The sequence below is a fragment of the Coffea eugenioides genome, chromosome 8, assembly GCF_003713205.1.
Source record: "Coffea eugenioides isolate CCC68of chromosome 8, Ceug_1.0, whole genome shotgun sequence".
NCBI classification, from domain to species: Eukaryota; Viridiplantae; Streptophyta; class Magnoliopsida; order Gentianales; family Rubiaceae; genus Coffea; species Coffea eugenioides.
Genome location: NC_040042.1, coordinates 9,221,392 through 9,242,421, shown reverse-complemented (window position 1 = coordinate 9,242,421; position 21,030 = coordinate 9,221,392). Strand labels below are relative to the sequence as shown.

At 37.3% G+C, this 21,030-nt stretch overlaps 2 protein-coding genes and 1 non-coding gene across 3 annotated transcripts; 2 read left to right on the top strand and 1 right to left on the bottom strand.

Moving 5' to 3' along the window:
* The first annotated feature begins 4,567 nt into the window (after positions 1–4,567).
* On the top strand, positions 4,568–5,911 carry LOC113780176. Its single transcript, XM_027325992.1, has one exon. It carries the CDS (start codon positions 4,568–4,570, stop codon positions 5,909–5,911), a length of 1,344 nt encoding a protein of 447 aa, XP_027181793.1.
* Positions 4,955–5,061, bottom strand: LOC113781847. Its single transcript, XR_003469746.1, has one exon. It is a non-coding gene; the product is annotated as a small nucleolar RNA R71 (small nucleolar RNA).
* Positions 5,912–6,153: 242 nt separating the features above from the next.
* LOC113780175 lies at positions 6,154–6,810 on the top strand. The gene has a single exon (XM_027325991.1). The coding sequence runs from the start codon at positions 6,154–6,156 to the stop codon at positions 6,808–6,810; it is 657 nt and encodes a 218-aa protein (XP_027181792.1).
* The last annotated feature ends 14,220 nt before the right edge of the window (positions 6,811–21,030 follow it).

Here is a 21,030-nt window from a genome sequence, read left to right as displayed (position 1 = left end):
AAAAGGCTGAACAAATTAAAAGATTACAATAATCAATTTAACATTGAGTCACAATCCTAATCAGACTACATGAATGCGTAACACAGCATAACAGATTCCTTCTTCTTAGCTGCTTAACCACATGATCACCTAGTTCAACATTCTGTAGCAAAAAATCACAGGGATAATCATAAACCGCATAAGTATGAATAGCCAATATACCCCACAATGTAAATTAATCTCTTGACTCCATTGCAAAATATCAATACCACAATGTAAAATATGCACAAGACCATGACAACCATTAAGAACATCATTTTTCACAATCCAAATTCTATTCCTTCAATAGAAAAATAGACACACAAAGAATTTCTGTTTTATACAAAATCAAGAGACAACAAGCACAAAATTTCATTCATATATCATATTGTCAAACACCAAAAGCAATTAAACCCAAAAATTTGAGGTAAAAACTCAAAAAAATTCAAAACTGCAATGAAAATTGGATTCTCATCAATCAGAACCTATTTCTTATGGAATCCACTAATTAATCACAAATGACCAATCCTTCAAGCCTTGGAACCACCAAAGTATCAAAACAAAACATTACAAAAAAAACAAAAATAAATTTGCATGCACAAAAACGAGAAAAAGAAGAGGAAACCAAGCAAAAGCCACTAAACCACCAGTTTTTTTTAAAAAAAATCTCCCAAGGGAAAAAAATGCACTAACGTTTCAAACCACCAAAGATCTTCTCATGGAGAACACAAAAGGATTATAGGAGCAATCTACTTATTCTGAAGCCAGAGTCCAAGAAATTGGAAATCTAAACACAAAAAAGAAACTGGAGAAGATTAAGACAATGATGTAACTATAGGCCCAAGGAAAATCAAACAATCAAATCACAACCTTAGTTAATTTTGAAACCGAGTTGTAATTCAATTAGATGTAATTTGTATCCGAGTTGTAATCAACTCATCTCTAAATTGTTCTTCAACATTTCATAGAAGCAAGTACTTGAAAATAATATGATTAGGAGATCAACACGACACAATCAAAGAGAGAAATTTCAATGCTAATTTATGCTCTATAGTATATAAATTGTACATCTGATTAAGCCAGCCACCTATTACCATATATTTGTTATTCTGCTTATGAGAGAAACTGAAAAATGGAGTCCAGTTTAAAGCGAAATTTAAAGAAGAAAATGAGTATATAACTCACTAAATAACCAATTCTTCAAGGCCTACAACCACAAATCAAAGCAAAAAAAAAAAAGAAGGAAAACAACTTTGCATGCACAGAAGAGAAAACCAAGCAAAAAACACTAAACCGCCATTTTTTGAAAAAATCATCCCAAGGAAAAGCAAATACAACAAACCAAGATGTAAAAAACCACTACATCAGTCCAAGTTCCCAAAAAAAGAGGTGGAGATGGATAAATCATCACAATCCATCATAGTACTACATAGAAACAGGACACATTATGCTGCAATGCCTAAATAGTTTAAAATTTTTTTGGCAAAAGAGTTTAAAAAAATAATAATAAGAAGAGGAGGTTATGAGAACTAAACATGGATCAAAATATAAGGTATAAAGTTGTTCTGTCTGCTTCGTTTTGTAAGTTGAATGTGACTGAACATGCATATAAGTAACAGAGCAACACAAGGAACGACAACTATTTGCAAGATGCTGAAAATATTCGATAAGATTTAGTGTTTAGGGGGAAAAAAAGGGACACAAATTATGCAAAGAACCAGATTTTGATGTTAAACAAACGAAAAAAAAAAAGATTTTAGAGCACTTGGACATTGACAGGTTAAAAATAAGAATGTAAAATCTGAGAAATCACCTTCGAGCATAGCAATCCCTCGTTGCACATCTTCCAACTGTGTAGAACGAACAAGAACTCATGACAATCACACAAGGAATAAAAGAAATCCCTTGCAGCATATCTTCACTTTCACTCTTCTATTCACTAATACCACTATTTTCTACCTCTGCCATTTCTTTCTCATAGCCTTGCAGATGAATAAAAGAAACTTAAGGCTAATACCAATGGATAAGATACTAAACGTAAGTTATGCACATATACTAGCATATGTTACTATACACTACTTAGAAAGCAATCCCCACATGAAGGCAATTGATATGAGCTTCAGAGACATTCCATAGTGCACTCTCCCCTCCAAAATCAAAAACACCAAAATCTACCAAATTATCCAAAAGAAAGAATTTGCATAATATGATGTGCATATCTTTGACAAGTGCGTACTGTCATTTGTTTCACTCCATTCTGAAAAAGAATCAGCCAAAAATAGAACATAAGAAATCTGGTAATCTTTTAAAAACCAAACTATCGTGAATTTATCGGATAACAACCCACAAAACTAACATAATTTGCTCTTTTCGACACAATTTTATATGATATTCTCCCCACTGCCTAACATTGCTATCAATTAACCTGTATAGACCTTCACAATGCCTCTTGAAAGAATACTCCTTCCACAACTCAAGGTTGTATTTTGTGTAATAACAGTGCTTTGGAAACTAATCAGCCTCCAAAATTCTAATCCATAGGTCCACCACATTCAATAATTCTGCTACTGCACTGATAAGAGAATATTTAACGTACATTTTGTACAAAGTTGGTATGAACTTTTGGTATGTTTTGAGAAAATTAAAGCCATATTTGAACTCTTTTGGTAATAATTGTTTAAATATTGTTTAAGTGTTCAAAACTTGATAAATGAGTGGATTAATGCGTTAAATTTGTGAAATTGTGAAGGATATTGATGTATGAAATTCATGCACGAGATGAATGAAATGTAAGGATCGTCCAGAGGATAAAGTACAAAAGAAACTAGGAGCAAAAATGAAGAAAAAGGAAAGAAGTGAAAAAAAAACTGGAAATTGACCAAACGGATCCGAGCTCGGATCCGTATGAACAAAGAGAGATCCAAACCCTCGTCTGTTCTTCTGGAGCAGTGCATCTGAGACCAAATGATCCGAGCTCGGATCATTAAGCGAAAGGCCTCGGATCAGCATTGATCCGAGCTCGGAACGTTCTGCACCCCTCGGATCCGAGACTCGGATCTGCCTCTCTCTGCAGCAAGTGGCACAGCCATTTTTTCTCACTTTTCACACAACTTTCCAGCTATCTTGAGTGAAAGAATTCGGTGGCACATGCTTTTGTAACAAAATGGAAGACAAAATGAGTTATTGACAAGTCAAAATAACATGTCTTTTGACTTTCTTTAACAAAATCTTAGTTGTTAGAATCATGAAGGAGCAAAAAAGGTGCTTTCCACACCTTTTATGCAGAGAACCAAGGAGAAGAAGCATCATCATACGTAAGGAGTTTTCCATCTTGTAATATTTTCTCTCTAGCAAGAAGTTTTTGAAGAAGCACTTGGAGACTTCACTTGTAATCATCTTGTACAAGAATATAGCAGAAAATTGAGGGCTTCACCATTAATTGGCTAAGCTTTCTTTTATATTTCTTGTACTTGTACTTTATGATGTTTTGTATTAATAAACTTGTGAGTTTGATTGTTATATCATTCATGAGTAGTTAAGTTTCTTTATCTAGGGAGTAGATGAAACTTATGGCTAAATGATATGAATTGAATGTGATTTACATTTGTTATATCTTGTATTAACTTGTCTATTTGTGCAGTTGTAATTGCTTGTTATTGTTTGATCACCAATAGCATGTTTATAGTTGTTATTATTCAATGAAAATTTGTAGTAACAATAGAAACATATTAGTAGAGCTTGAACTGTATGTTCATGAAAATAGATTTACACTTAAGTGGATTACTTAGCATTTCATGAAAGAAAATAGAGTAGTAGTAGTATTTCACCATGAAAATAGGGAAAACTGGACTACTCTAGGCCATTTTATCATGAGACTGAAGCTTGGTAATATTGGAAATGAATCCCTGGTTAAACAAGAATAATAACAAGAGGTAAATCTATTCATTTGTGTTGTTTATAGCACAAGTGGAATCTACATCCCTAGATTCATTCTTAAGTGAAATTTATCCATTTGCATTTAGTATTTGTTAAACTAGATTTATGGACAATAGGATTATGATTTCTCTGCTCACATTCATGTATAAGTCTAAATAATAGAGAAAATAAGGGTTTAGTACTTGTTTAAATTGCTCCTTGTGGGATCGACTTGATATTTGCCCAAAACTACTAAATGACCTGTATACTTGCAGTCCAACGGGTAAAATTAGAATTTAAACTTGCATTGATATAAAAAATTCCGTCAAGTTTTTGACGCCGTTGCTGGGGAGCGGCAATATTAGGGTCTAATCATCTTTATTAATTTAGATATTTCCATTTAAGTTGTTTATAGTTGATTTTGCATTAATTTAGTTGTTGACAATTAAAGCTGCATAATTTCTCTTATTTCTATTTGTAGTGTATGCATCGAACACATGGAGAAGTTGCACCTTTCGATCCAGAAATTAAGAGGACACTTCGGAGACAAAGGAGGGATACACCACATCAAGAGAAACAAGAGGTTTGACAGCCGTTAGAGGAAATTTTGATAGAGCTACCGTTTGAGGAAGAAATGGCAAAAAACGAACCAAATAGGAGAACTCTACGAGATTTTGCTTTACCGGGGACACAAGGATCTCAAACTAGTATCGCAAGACCAATGGTAAATGCTAATAATTTTGAAATTAAACCATCACTGATTCAAATGGTACAACAATCTCAATATGGAGGTAATGCTACCGAAGATCCAAATTCTCATTTGTCAACATTTCTTGAAATCTGTGATACAATTAAGTTTAATGGTGTTAGTGATGATGCAATTAAACTTCGATTGTTTCCATTTTCGCTAAGGGACAAGGCCAAAATTTGGTTACAATCTCATCCTCCAAATACTTTCACTACTTGGGCTGATTTAGCTAAAGCTTTTTTTAATAAGTTCTTTTCACCTGGAAAAACTGCTAAACTCAGAATGGATATAACTAGTTTCTCTCAACAGGAAGGAGAAACATTGTATGAAACTTGGGAGCGCTATCGGGAATTACAACGAAGATGTCCTCATCATGGTTTACCAGATTGGTTGATAGTGCAAACATTTTACAATGGTCTCACTTATCCAACAAAGATGCATGTAGATGCGGTAGCGAAAAGAGCATTGATGGAAAAATCAGCCGAGAAAGCTCAACAATTGATTGAAGAAATGACTGCAAATAACTACCAATGGGCCAACGAGCGAGGTAATACAAGGAGAACCGCAGGTATGCTTGGAGTAGATACTTTAAATATGCTAAGTGCAAAGATGGATAATGTGGTTAAGATGCTTAATAGTCAAGTTGGTTCTAGTTCTAATCAACGAGTAGTTGTTACATGTTGTACTACTTGCGGCGGAGATTATGATGATTTTATGTGTTCTAGCAGTGAACAGGTTCAATATCTCAACAATTACAACCGTTCACCCCAAAATAATCCATACTCCAATACCTATAATCCAGGATGGCGTAATCACCCAAATTTTGGATGGAAGGACAAAGGGAATCAACAAAGACCAATTAATCCACCGGATTTTCAACCAAAGCAACCATTTCCGGAGTCCAAACCAGTTTGGAAATTGATAATTGAAAAGCTGGCAAATGTATCAAATGATAAAATTGAAAAGTTAGCTAGCGCCACTACTCAACGATTTGAAAGAATTGAGGGAAGGATGGACCAAATCACCAATATGTATAGAAATGTAGAGGCCCAATTAGGCCAAATTGCTAATGCGGTTAACAATCGAAATCAAGGGAATTTATCTAACAAGACTGAGGTGAACCCAAAGAAGCATGTAAAGGCCATAACCCTCCAAAGTGATAAGAAAATAGGTGAGCCACATGTAGTTGAAAGTGAGAGAAACTATGAAAGAAGAGAAACAAGCAGTTGAGTGAGTTAGGATAGCACAGTAAGAAAACTGACGGGAAAGAAAAGGTGGAAGAGTGTGAACTACAAATTGAAGAGGCAACACAAATTCCTCCACCGGTGCCATTTTCACAAAGATTGAAACCTTCGAGAAATGACAAAGAATTTGAGAAGTTTGTCAACATTTTCAAACAATTACATATTAACATTCCTTTTGTTGATGCTATTTCGCAGATTCCTTTATACGCAAAATTTCTCAAGGAGATAATGACTAAGAAAAGGAGGTTAATAGATAGTGAGACAATTGCATTAACGGAAGAATGTAGTGCCATCATACAAAATAAATTACCATCAAAGTTGAAAGATCTTGAGAGTTTCACAGTTCCTTGCACTATCAGTAACGTAGAATTCTCCAAAGCACTATGTGACCTTGGTGCAAGTGTTTCATTGATCACCTTAACTGTGGTTAGGCAATTGGGGTTGAAAGAGTTAAAACGTACTAACATTTCCTTGCAATTGGCTGACAGGTCTATTAGACATCCAATGGGCATATTGGAGAATGTGCTTATTAAAGTGCAGAAATTCATTATTCCTGTTGATTTTGTCGTTTTAGATATGGAGGAAGATGTCAATGTACCTATTATACTTGGTAGACCATTTCTGGCCACTGCAGGTACAATAATAGATGTTAAATATGGTAAGTTCAAGTTTCAAATTGGTGAAGAGGAAGTGGAGTTTGACTTAAGTAAAGTGGAGAAGTATCCCTCTTTTACCGACCATGTTTATTCTGTTGACATATGTGATGAATTGGCATTAGAGATGAGTCAAGTTAATCTTGATAATGATTCTCTTGAACTTTGTCTTAATAGTGTAGGTTTACAAGAGGAACAAGTTGAAGAAATGACTGAATTTTTGCAGGCATAGGTTCCTTACAAAAGGAGAAATGCGTATAAGGAGTTAGGGCTGAGCAAAGGGCTACCTCCACCATCTTGTGAGTAAGCTCCACAGCTTGAGCTTAAACCACTCCCTAAACACCTCAAATATGCATTTCTTGGAGAAAAGGAGACATTACCGGTAATTGTCAATGCTGCACTAGATGAAGAACAACTAAGAAAGCTCTTACGTATTTTGAGGAAGCATTTAAAGGCTATAGGATGGACAATTTCTAATATCAAAGGAATTAGTCCAACTATTTGTATGCATAGAATTTTGTTGGAAGAAAAATCTAAACCGGTGGTTGAGACTCAAAGAAGGTTAAATCCAAATATGAAAGAAGTGGTAAGAATAGAAATTCTTAAATGGCTGGATGCAAGTATAATTTTTTCAATTTCTGATAGTGTTTGAATTTCTCCTACTCATGTAGTGCCAAAGAAAGAAAGGGGGGATGACCATAGTACGTGGTAAAAATGATGAAATGATTTCCTCTAGAATTGTTGTTCGGTGGCGAGTCTGTATTGATTATAGAAAACTAGATGCAGCTACTGAAAAGGATCATTTCCCTCTTTCTTTTCTTGATCAAATGGTAGAAAGATTGGTTAGATATGAATTTTATTGTTTCTTGGATGGTTTTTCAGGATACAATCAAATAGTCATTGCACCGGAAGATCAAGAGAAAACCACATTCACTTGTCCTTACGGCACTTTTGTATTTCGAAAAATGCCTTTTGGACTGTGCAATACACCGGCCACCTTCTAATGTTGCATGATGGTAATTTTCTTTGATTTTAATGAGAAAATCATGAAAATCTTCATGGATGACTTTTCTGTATTTGGATCTACTTATGATCATTGTTTTAATAATTTAGATCTAATTTTGCAAAGATGTGAAGAAATAAATCTTGTACTCAATTGAAAAAAATGTCACTTCATGATTTGTGAGGGTATTGTTCTAGAGTATAAAATTTCTTTACAAGGTATTGAAGTAGATCAAGCCAAGATAGAGGTTATTGAGAGAATGCCTCCACCTACCAATGTGAAAGACATTAGAAGTTTTCTTGGACACGTGGAATTTTATCGGCGACTTATTAAGGATTTCTCCAAGATTGCTAAACTTTTATGTAAATTACTAGCAAAAGATGTTCCTTTTCTCTTTAATGATGAGTGCTTATTTGCTTTTAATAGGTTGAAGAAAGAACTTGTCTCTGCACCCATAATAGCATCACCGGATTGGAGCTTGCCATTTGAATTGATGTGTGATGCGAGTGATTTTGCAGTTGGAGCTGTTCTTGGGCAAAAACATGATAAACGACTTTATGTCATTTATTATGCAAGTAAAATGCTAAATGAAACCCAAGTCAACTATGCAACAACAGAGAAGGAGTTGCTAGTAATGATATTTACATTGGATAAATTTAGATCGTACTTAATAGGATCTAAAGTCATCATTTATACCGACCATGCAGCACCCAAGTATCTCTTAAATAAGAAAGATGCAAAACCTCGACTAATTCGATGAATTTTATTATTGCAGGAATTTGATTTAGAGATCAAAGATAAAAAGGGATCCGAGAACTTAGTCGCTGATCATCTTTCTAGACTGGAAAACATGCCTCAAGAAGACCATTCATCCTTTAAAGAAAAATTTTCAGATGAGTTTTTAATAGCAATTCAAAAGTCACCATGGTATGCTGATTTAGTTCATTTTGTAGTTAGTGGAGTGATACCAAGTGATTTGAATTCTCACAAAAGAAAAAAATTCTTAAATGATGCTAAACATTATTTTTGGGAGGAACCATTCTTTTATAAATATTGTGCAGATGAAATAATTAGAAGATGTGTTCCGGAAGAAGAGGTACACTAATGCATTGTCATACATTTGAAACAAGAGGTCATTTTAGTACAACTAAAACCGTAGCAAAGGTATGGCAATCTGGATTTTACTGGCCTACTATGTACCGAGATGCTAGAGATTGGGTTAAAAGTTGTGATCAATACCAAAGAATTGGTAACATCTCTAGAAAGAATGAAATGCCTCTAACCACATATTTGGAAGTTGAGCTATTTGATATTTGGGGTATTGATTTTATGGGACCATTCCCTAGTTCTTTTAATAATAAGTACATCTTAGTAGCAGTGGATTATGTTTCTAAATGGGTAGAGGCAATCGCTTCACCTACTAATGACTCTAAGGTTGTACTCCGGTTTCTTAAAAAGAATATTTTTTGCAAATTTGGTATCCCAAAGGCCATAGTTAGTGATGAAGGAAAATATTTTTGTAATAAACAACTTGACTCCTTATTGTTTAAATATGGCTGCAGGCACAAGACATCACTTCCGTACCATCCTCAAGCCAACGGGCAGGCGGAACTAGCTAATAGAGAGATAAAGCTCATTTTGGAGAAAAATCGTGACTAAATCACGCAAAGATTGGGCCACAAAACTAGATGATGCACTATGGGCTTATCGAACGGCATTTAAGACACCTTTAGAGATGTCACCGTATCGTTTAGTCTATGAAAAAATTTGTCACTTACCTGTAGAGATTGAACATAAAGCTTATTGGGCTATTAAAGCAATTAACATGGATTTTAATCTTGCAGGTGGAAGGAGGCAACTTGAGTTAAGTGAATTGGAGGAACACCGGTTACATGCGTATGAAAATGCCAAAATTTATAAAGAAAAGATCAAATATTGGCATGATAAACATATTCTTCCTAAACATTTTGAAGAAGGGCAAAAGGTGTTATTGTTTAACTCAAGACTTAAATTGTTCACTGGAAAGCTTAAATCTCGATGATCCGGACCATTTGAAATAGTTCGCACATTTCGTTATGGAGCGGTGGAAATAAAAGGAGAAAATGGTGCCCCATTCAAAGTTAATGGTCAAATATTGAAACCCTATTTAGCCGGAGAAAGGGTTCCTAAAGGAGTGATTTACTCCTTATGAACGACAATGGAGAGTTAAAGAAACTATAGGAAAGTCGAGCTTAACAACTTTAAACAAAGCACTTGTTGGGAGACGACCCAATAATAATATTGTAGTTGTGTGTTTTCATGTGTTTCTTAAATTTTGGTGTTATTTGATTGACTAATTATATGTATTTCACGTGTTTGTAGGAGGTACCTGAGTTTCAACATCCATCTTGGAGGTGCATTTGAAGAACAAGTGTAAAAAGGGAAGTTTTCTTACCAAATTATGTTTTAACTGTTTAGAATTCCCATTTATATATACAATGTTTCATTTCCAGTATATTCAAGTGAGTTTCGGTGATAACATGTTTATAAATGCTCATAGACTCATTTGATGTGCATCTTATACACAAAGGTGCTATTTTAGTGTAAAAGTGCCAAAATGATCAAAGCACCTCACCCCTCGATTTGCAATGTATATGTGTTTGATGTATTTTGAGAGGTTGGATACTGTGTTTATGGTATATTACACTTGCGTGAAAGGGTAGAATTGATAGAAATTTCATCCAAGGTGTAATTTAGAAATTACTGAAAAATGGGAAAAAAGTTTGAAAAATTGCTGTTTCTGCAATTAATGCGGAAAAAAACAGATCCGAGCTCGGATTCGACTCAACGCAGACGGATCTGACCTCGGATCCGTTGAGAATCAAAGGCGAAGTTGAAGATCCGACCTCGGATCCGAAATTGTTCAACAGGATCCGAGGGCTCGTCTGTGTTTCTGGTGGGACGGATCCAAGCCTTCAGGATCCGAGACATGACTGGAAATGATCCGAGCCCGGATCGTGTGGGATCCGAGCTCGGATCCAACAAAACCAGGGTTGATCTGAGGGCTCGATTGAACTTCTGGAGTGGCGGATCCGAGCCCTGTTCGATCCGAGGGCTTCCAGAATCGATCCGAGCTCGGATCGGTTCGCGGATATAGCAGAACCGAAGCCTCGTTTCTGCATTTTTTCAATTTCTTCTTCCCTCTTTTCACCGAACCCTAGCCCTTTTCTTTCAATCTTCCATTTCATCCGTTCTTCTTCCAATCTTTCACCTCAAAAATATTTCCCAACATCTTGTGATCATAAACCCTCAACAATTTCATATCAAAAACATCAATTTGGGGGATTTTGATTGTTAAAACAGAAATTAGGGCCGAACTGCAATTCTAAAATTTGAGGACAAATCTGGACTGTTTCTCTTTCATTTTTTGCATTACTATCATCCTCTATCATCACTTTACACATTTGAGGTAACAATTTGCTACTTCCTTTGAGATTTTATAATTCCAAATTTTACATTTTTCTAGTTTTTGGGCATATTTTGGTGATTGCTTATTTGTTGAATTTTCTTACTATAAATGTGCTACATTGTGCTATTACATGTCAATGGAACGAATTCTATGCTTAATATTGAGGAATTTGTGAATATGGTGATATCTTTTGTATAATTTTTCTCAATTATTAGGTCAAAGCATATTGTACTGTTGCTTGCAATTTCTTGTTTCTTTGGATAATTTGCATTTGTTTTTATGAAATGAAGCTCATTTTTATGCAAATTGATGATAAATTGTATAGCGGATTGTTATGTATTGTTTTGACTGAAATTGCCAAAAGTTGAGAATTGTTTGAATTGAGGAGGTTTTTAGTAATGCTGTAAGCACAAATTTTGTTGCCTAAAATGAAAGACAATAAAACTTGCACAAATATCAAATTTATTAAATCAAATAATAAGCGGGTTACAATCTCTGAAAGTTCTTGAATCAAAGAAATTAATCCCCTGATTCTTTTCTTCGAATAGCTTCAATTGAAGGGCCGAAAAGACTTGTTCTCCAATCGAAAGGGTGTTTCCTACAATTTCAGCGTAGAAAACGATTGATTTGATGATGGCGTCAAACACTTGGAACTTCAAGTCTTCAACACCAATAGCAGGAGGATTTGTTTGACTTGATTTGGACTTGGATTTGAGGAAGAAAGCTCTTAAGAGAATTTGACAGAGTTTCTCTGAATGTTAGGGATTTTTCTATATCTTTGCCTTGGGGGAAGACCTCTATTTATAGCCAAAATATGTAGGCTAAGTCCTTAAGAAAACCCTCCAGAATCTTCCTGCATTTTGGGTAACTTTTCCCTTAAGAAACCCATTTAACTTGGGCTTAAATAACGGGCCAACCCAAATAGTCCATTGTGAATTAATAAATCAATTAATTCACTCCAATTTAAATGGACATTATGGATTTAACTTGATTTAATAGCCCATATAATATTGACCCAATTTGTCGGTCCAAAACATGATGGACTTCTATAATTTAATTTAATTTAATTTAATCAAGATCGATTTAATTTAAATAAATCTTGACTAAAATAAATTAAATAAATTTTCTTTGTCTACAAATGCCCCCACTTCAAGACTCAATTGAGACTTGCTTGTCAAAGATTGAAATTGAGACTTGAAGTACTTGATTTTTTTTTTTTTTAAAGAAAGGCCAATTCATTGGCCAATTTAAGCTTGGATTAATACATGTGATCCAAGATCATATTTATGACCAAAAGTCCCCATGGTTCATGTATCACATGAGGTCTATGGCGAGGTGCAATGCATAGGATCATTCCCATGTAATCACAATGAAATTGCTGCAATTAGTCTCGAACCTCAGTGGCTTGGTAATTGCCAAAGCCAATTGTATTGCCCGAATTGCTGCTCTGTTGGTCTTTGGAATTCCATTGGAGACTAGTCCAAGTGACTACCATTAACTTAAAGTTGCAATACATTAAAGACACCAAACATTAAAGCTCAAACGTTCCAATCGATTTTATTCCGACAAGAATGGTCCCATGTCCCTTGAAGGCTTTGCTCCATAGACATTCTTCACCTGGAAGTCCCAGTAGGCACCGTTAATTTAATTTCACTTTCAGCAACTTCAATGTAGCCTTATTTGCATTAGGAATCCTCCTATGACCATTGCACCGCCTAAACATTTAATAATCAAAGCATGGCTACCAATTCGTTCTATGGAAACTTCCCATTCAATACTTACTATAAAACTCTCACTTTTGAGAACCAAAACGTGGTGCAAAGCTTAGGAAATGTCTTCACGCTTCGGCACTCAACATTATATGCGGCAGACTTGCTAAATCGAATTGATAATTTCCAATTCGCATCTCAGCTAATTGGAAGTTACTCGAATTTAGTGGCTTCCACGTTCATGATCTTGCTATAATCAGCCTTTGCAAATTCCAGACGGCCATTGGTTTCTCTCTTTTTTTTTGGCAACCTGGCACCAGCTCGATTTAAAGGAGCAAGACCCATCGAATTTTATATTTCCAAATGCTACGAGAAACTGGTCACAAATATTTGGAACATTCTCAACTTAGGTAACCGCCAGCCAAACCTGCTAATTTTCACCACCTTGCATGAGGTTTCAAACCAGGGAACAAGATCGATGGCTGCCGAATCCTATTCCCAAGCAAATTGGAATTGATTCCTTAAACTTGATTTAAAGAAGTATAACTGCCGAAACTTGTAGCTTCCAAGTTTGCTTTCTAGTCTCACAATGCAGTTGAACACTTGTGAACCAAATTGATTCATGTATAGAATCATAATGCCGTGGCACCTTCAATCATTTCCAAATTGAGCACTGCCGAATTCATTGAGCACTTGTAATGAATTGGTAATTGGGCAAGTGCCTGCCGAATTCATTTGGAATTGAGCAAACTTCATTGAGCACTGCCGAATTCATTGAGCACTTGCAATGAATTGGCTAATTGCCAAAACCAACTATTGGACGGTGTACAAGGTAGGTGATTTCTTTCCTTCTGACCTTTACTTTCACGTACCAATCAAAATAGGTCCACCGCCCAGAATGAATATTCAATCAAGCACCATGGGAGCAAATCGACAATTGCTAAAATCAACTTGTAAACCATTGAAAACTATCAACCGAATGACTTTTGGAAACTGAACCCAAGATGCTAAAATTGTAGTTGCATTATCGAAGTGGTTTGGTAATTATCAAACCAATGGTATTGTCTGCAATATGGCTTCATTGATTTTTAGAATTCCAGATGTCCCAAGAGACTAATCGCGGACCCTTAGGCAACCGAGCTTCTGAACAATTGTTCAATCAAACCCCTATTGCTTCACTTTCTAAACCCCTCAAGCGTCAAGCAAGATACTGAAACCAGAAAGTGCTAAGACCAACTCATGGCCTAAACGAGTTTTTCGGCAACACGGCACTTCCCAAATTTCACCAGCTTCCTCAATTGAATGAGAAACTGACTTCCTCTTTTCTAGCGTATATGAGTTTTATATACAGAGGTAAAGCTGCCCGAAGCTATACCAAAATTTTTTCAGCTTTCTTGAAGAATTACAATTTGCGAAACTCTCAAGCTTGTGAGGTTTTCCAGCTTTCATCTTGATACTATTCCAATCGCACCAAAATTTTCCAGCCTTCTTGGTGAATTACAATTTGCGAACTTCACCCCAGGTAACACAATCTTATCTGGAAACTTTCTTGCTAAGAAATTCAATTTTCTCACATTTGATGTTGCTGGAATTTTAATTTTTTTTCTTGCACTTGTTGCTGCTGAAAATTCGATTTTGTCAAACTTCAATTGTTGTCAAAACTCCCACGGCGTAGCTTCGCACTCTAGTTACTTGTCAAATTGACTCGATGCACATGCAACTCATAATATTGAATTAGAATTCATGTTAAACACGTCAATTTCCATTGTATTGAATGACTCAATCCAATAAGCACACATATAGCCTAACGGATAGACTTGTGACTTTGTAGCAACTAGAAATCCAAAAGGCTTCAATGATTAACATGCCCACTTCTCATGACGAAATTGGTGAATTTTGCTTGATTTGGACTTAATTGATCTATTTTGTTGACCATCTGTGTTGCCTTTACCATAGTGATTAAGCAATGCCACACTTGACATTAGAGACGAATATAACCCACCAGAAGAGCTTGTCCCATCAATGCATGCAACACGTCCCTTTTTTTTTTTTTTGCGTGTCTCTTCTCTTGAATATCCCTTCTTAGGAAGCAAGGCAAAATTTTGCTCTTGAAGGACTCCCTTTTTTTTTTTTCAAGTTACAGCTGACATTGACGCTTCTTGCTGGAGCAAATTGACGTCCCAATTGTGTCCACAATTTTAGGACCGTAGCTCTTGGACTTCAAAACGCTAAGGTAATTCACATACTTTATGGCATTTATTTCTTGTCAATGCCATTTTTTCCCTTTTTTTTTTGCCACGAAGGGAGGATCCCTCGTTACAACATACACGGTGGACACTCAATTTGAAGAAGGTGCAACCGTAAACTCCCACGAGAGCCATATTATGGCTTGAGGAGTACATGAAGACGGTGCAACTAAGAAATTTGAAGAAGGTGCAACCGCAAACTCCCACGAGAGCCATAATATGGCTTGAGGAGTATATGAAGGAGGTAGACCACTCAATTTGAAGAAGGTGCAACCGCAAACTCCCACGAGAGCCATATTATGGCTTGAGGAGTACATGAAGGAGGTGTGACCAAGAAATTTGAAGAAGGCGCAACTGCAAACTCCCCACGAGAGCCAGATTATGGCTTGAGGAGTACATAAAGAATAAGACACGACTACCCACTTCAATAAAACTCACCCAAAATTCAAGAAACTTTTACTATCTTCGACCATGCCATTTTAACCAAACATTCTTTTTCCTTCCTTTTGTTGTAGGTTAGTCTTGATGCAATGGTGGTGTTCAAGGAAGTCGCTTCTTCAAACGAAAAGTATCTCCTTATCACTAACAGCGATGGTGACTCCGGTGACAAAGGAACGAAATTATTGGTGCATCCCCCTATACAAGGAAGTTACTCGGGTAAGTGGCCTTCTCACCAGTACCCAGAGTTGAAGGATTGGTCACTCGAACTTCCTCAAGATGATGGCGCGAAGGTTCACTCCTTGAAATCCCTTATTCACGATAAGGAGCCAAGGACAACTCCTTTTCAAACCCTTGGCAGGCGGATCATAGATGGAGATGCACACTGGGGTCCTTCCTTGAGACTCAGTGGTGCATTCAGTTACATCGAGAATTACTCGGAATGGTTGGAGGATATTCTCGGCAGGAGTAAGCAAGTGCTCCGCGAAAATTGCCTGTTTGACGCCTTATATGTTTCGCTTTTCACATATGATAGGAATCCCCATGTACTTAGGGCATTCTGTGAGGCATGGTGTCCGGACACTAATACCTTGCATACATCTGTTGGGGAACTGTCTCTCTCACTTTGGGACTTGCACAAGTTAGGAAGACTTCCAATCATCGGGGGTATTTATGAAGAGGTAATCCCATGCGCGGAAGAGCTAACTGGGGTTAATGAAAAGAAATTAAAGCATATTCCACAAAGTTGTGAGTATCTGTTCGCAGCCTTACATCATCTTCAACATGGGGAATCCAATAAAGCTGGAGTTTCTGCTGACCAATGGATTAACTTCTGGTTTAAAGGCAAAACCAGGTACTCAAAGCCAAAGCAGAGAAGGAAAAAGAGGGCATCTCGTGCTCAAGCAACCCAAAATCCGGATGGCGAAATTGGACAACCGCGCAAATTTTCAAGTCAAGACAATGGCGTATTTAATATCATCGGAATTAAACTTCACTTGCGGGAAGAGACCTATCTTGCAGTATTTATATCTTGCTGGCTCTGTGTCTTTGTTTTACCAGATGAGGACCTCCGTTATATTAGACCATCTACTTTCAAAATGGCTAGTATGATGGCTGCAGGTCGTAAGACTTGTCTTGCTGTTCCTGTCCTGCTAAACATATATCGTGGGCTTGATAAAATTTCAAACTCAGCTACCCCAGGGTGTGTACGTGCGGCTTTTCCGGTGCACTACGTATATGCTTGGTTAGCGAGTTATTTCTCTACCCATTATTCGACTCCAAATACCATGCCTGGACCCACTATGACCAACTATTCTGGAGAGGGTGGCGCACGATATTTTGATGAAAATAGTGCTTGCGACCTCATTCATCAGGGAGACAAAGTAACTTGGGGAATCACTTCTCTTGTGAAGAACCGCAATGAACTTTTCATTGACAATGGCAAATTAGCGAATCTCGAACTAAGTTATTTTGTAAGCGCCTGCTCAAATTACTTAGTTTTGCATGCTGAAGGGGATTTCCTTGTTGAGCCATATAGTCCATATAGATTCGCGCGGCAATTCGGGTTTTATCAAGTTCCTCCACAGGAACTCGGGGCAGATGTTCGTTCGACAAATTATGACTTGAGTCGGATTCTCTGGCGCACTACCATTCGCAGTAAGACAGAGTCAAAGGTACTTTTTCCTAGTTATCCCTTGAATGTTAGCAAGCACACATCTTCAGGCTTTCAAACATGGTGGTCTATGGTACATGATGATCATCTCCTCAAAGGGCGTGATACTTTGATTAAGAGTATCAAATCAAATGGGGAATAGAAGAAGTCAAAAGGGAAGGAACTTGCAAACTTGAACAATCCTTCCAAGGTTGGCAATAGTCTTGAGATGAAGCAAAAGACTGTGAGAAATGAGAAGGAAATTTTGAAGAGTTCAAACAACAAGATTGCTACTCCTGAGGACCTTATTCCTGATGAACAATTTTCAAAGGGTACTTCCTTTCATCTTCCTTCAAACATTGTGAAGGCTATTGATCATGACTCTTGCAATTTACATGAGAGGAAGAGGAGTGAGCCTTTTGATGAGGAGGATGAGCAATCCTCTAGCACAGACCAGCATTGGAAGCGCAAGAAGTCCAAGGTAATGACTCTCCCTTTGGATGATATTGGTTTAGATCCTAAAGAACTCTTTAAAGACATTCCGGATATATCTGTGCCTGGTATAAGCCGTGCCAATATTGTAAGGACCTTCCTTGCCTTCTTTAATTTAGCATTTGAAATTTGCTTGTTAATTTCATATTCATGATTTGTCTCATAACATTTTCCCTACAGTTGGATGATCAAGATTTGATCTTCATTGATGATGGAGAACCAAGACAAGCATCAGTTGAAGGACCTACTGCATTTGAACTTTTGACCAAACAAGTGGTCAGTTCTACCCAACAAAAGAGTGCTAGTGAGAACTTAAAAAAAGCAGTAGAGGGTGGAAATGTGATTCAGCAAATCACGCCACAGAAGGCGGAACACATGACTCCATCAGCCAAAAAGAAACTCAAAGTTTTCGATCCACCATCGTGGCCAAGGGCACCTCAAGTGTCTGAATTTTGCCCCCAAAGTGTGATCTCAACATGCCGTCGAGACTATATCCAAATGTTGTGGAATAACTTAAGGGTGATGATATCTCAAACAGCCTTGGAGCGCATGCCTGCTCTTGAAATGAAATCAAGTGAAATCATGGAGGAAATGCGAAACTTCAATGCCACGGATATCTCAAATTTGCAAGGCCTTTTAAAGGTTTTCTTTGCAAATGCAGCTCATTACATCGCAGTGAAATCTTCCCTCTCAAATAAAATTTCGGTTGAATCATATAATGAGTTGCTTTCTACTGCCACCCAACATCTTAGAGATGCTCAGAGTAAGGAGAAACAACAAGCGGAAAAGATCTCAACGCACATGTTGAAACTTAAGGAGATTGATCGCGAGGAAGTCGAGTTGAGGAAGCGGCTTGAGTTCTTGGATACTCACAGGAAGGAGACACTTTCACGGCTACGAGAAGAGCAAGATGATCTTACCCGAGTGCAAGGCGTGATGGTCGACTTACAAAATGAAGTTTAAAAGATTGAGAATTCTCCACCCCTACTTGCTGAGGAGAGGCAAACTTTGTACAAGATGCAAGTGTTACTTGAAAGCAACCGAAAGGAGCTGTCGTCATTTGAATTCTAGGAATAGTTGCAATCTTTTACTTTGTTTCAAATTTCATCTTTTGTTACCTGCTCAAAGCGTGTAGCTATGAGCACAAACATTTCATAGTGAAACTTGAATTCCTTTTTTTTTTTTTTTTTTACATTCTTGTAGACGTCCTCTCGTTTTTTCCTTATTCTTTCAATAGCCATCATTTTAGGCTATAATTGCAATACAACAATTTCATCTTTGCATAATTTTGATCACACTTGAAAAGGTAATTATTCAAATAATTTGGTAATCTGAATAATACATTTTCAAGTATATGTCACAAAATAATTCGAACTGTCTTAAAGAGAACCGCTCTTTTTTTTTTTTTTTTTGCAAAAGAATCATCCGGACAAAGGATTTAGTTTTATATGGTTATAACTGAACTTAGAAGTTGCCCTCTAAGTTGCCTACGTATCCCAAAAAGGGAATCAAGTCACACGTAGTTCCTACCGTTCACAGTTTAAACTCTTGCGGGTCAGGAGTATCCTTTTGTTTACCATCTTAGATTTGGTGGAGTGTTTCAGCAGTTTAACCACGTGCTACACTATTGGTGATTGTTGTCCACAGTTTTAACTCATACGGGTCTGGAGCAACATGCAGTTTAGACTCATGCGTCATGGAGTGCTTCATTTTTTTTTTATGGCATGTATAACTTCATGAATTTTCCATTTATAGGACCGACTTTTACGCCATCTCTGTCCACCAGTTTGTACGCGCCATGCATGTAGACTTCTCGAACGACGTATGGCCCATCCCATTTAGAGACGAATTTGTCTTTAATGTGATGAGTCATAACTATCGGCCTTCGAACGGTAAGTACCATGTCCCCGACTTGAAAGGAGCGACGTCGAACTTTCTTATTAAAAGCTCTAAAGAGACGGGCTTGATAGCATTCGAGATTTTGTTGGGCCTCCAATCTCTTTTCATCTAAAGCTTTCAATTCTTCAAGGCGCAGACGAACATTTTCTTCCTCCGTGAGCCCTTCTTGAATAGCAATTCTCAAAGAAGGAATTTATTGCTCAAGAGGCAGGACAGCTTCTACACCATAGACTAAGGCATATGGTGTGGCTTGCGTCGGAGTTCGATACGTGGTGCGATAAACCCAAAGAGTTTCGCCTATCCTTTTGTGCCAATCTTTCTTTGATTTAGCCACCACTTTCTTCAACAAGTTACATAAAGTTTTGTTGAATGCCTTTACAAGGCCATTGGCGGGGGCATTATACATGGAGGACTTGCATTGCTTGAGGTGAAAATTTTCACACATCTTATCCATCAAGCTATTTGAGAAGGCTTTTCCGTTATCAGTAATAATGTACCGGGGAACTCCATAACGGTAAATAATATACACACGAATGAAATTCACCACATCTTCCTTTCTAACTTGCTTGAGCGGTATGACTTCAACCCATTTAGAAAAGTAGTCGGTCGCAGCCAATATATATAAATGTTGACCGGACGACTTTGGTAATGGTCCTACCACATCAAGACCCCAAGCATCAAAAGGCCAAGAAGCAACGGTCGGGTGTAATGGCTCAGGTGGTTGATGAATGTAATTTGCATGAAACTGGCAAGTTTGACATCTTTGAGCATATTCTATGCAATCTTTGACCATAGTAGGCCAATAGTAGCACATTCTTTTAATCCGAAAATGTAACTTGGGACCGGATTGATGTGCTCCACATATTCCAGAATGTGCCTCGTGCATCGCCTGATATGCCTCGTCTTCGCTCAGACAGCGCAACAGTACACCTTCAAATGATCTTCGGTACAGCGTGTCCTTGTACAAGATAAAACGAGGGGCTCGACGACGAATGTCAGTTCTTCTACGTTGCTCCTCAGGTAATTTTTGATACTTGAGATAATCAACGAGGGGTTGTCTCCAATCTTCTTTGTCAATTTCATAGGTTGAGACCAAATGAGCGTCGCCTCCTTCAATATTTTCATCATCAATCAGTGATGGAACTACCCACTTTCGGCACACACGGACTTGTATCTCATGATCCGGCATGGTAAGTGAAGAGGCTAGCGCAGCTAATGCATCAGCTTGCTTATTTTCCCTTCTAGGAACATGCTTAATACTTGCACCTCCAAGCCGCCTCATTAGTTGCGTTGCATATTTGTGATACGGAATTAACTCGGACTTTTTGACTTCATAACTTCCCAAGAGTTGGTTAACCACTAATTGAGAGTCACCATAGATTTGAATGTCCAACTGTTCCATATCAACAGCTATTTCAAGTCTGAGTATGAGAGCTTGATACTCAGCGACATTGTTTGAACAATGATGACTTAGAGTAAAAGAGTATAGCAATATCCCTCCATCAGGAGTCACGAATACAATCCCTGCTCCAGCTCCATGACGATGAGCCGCACCATCAAAATACA

Excerpts from the sequence above, each read along its gene's own strand:
- LOC113780176 (XM_027325992.1), top strand. The coding sequence starts at position 4,568 with ATGGCAAAAAACGAACCAAATAGGAGAACTCTACGAGATTTTGCTTTA.
- LOC113780175 (XM_027325991.1), top strand. The coding sequence starts at position 6,154 with ATGACTAAGAAAAGGAGGTTAATAGATAGTGAGACAATTGCATTAACG.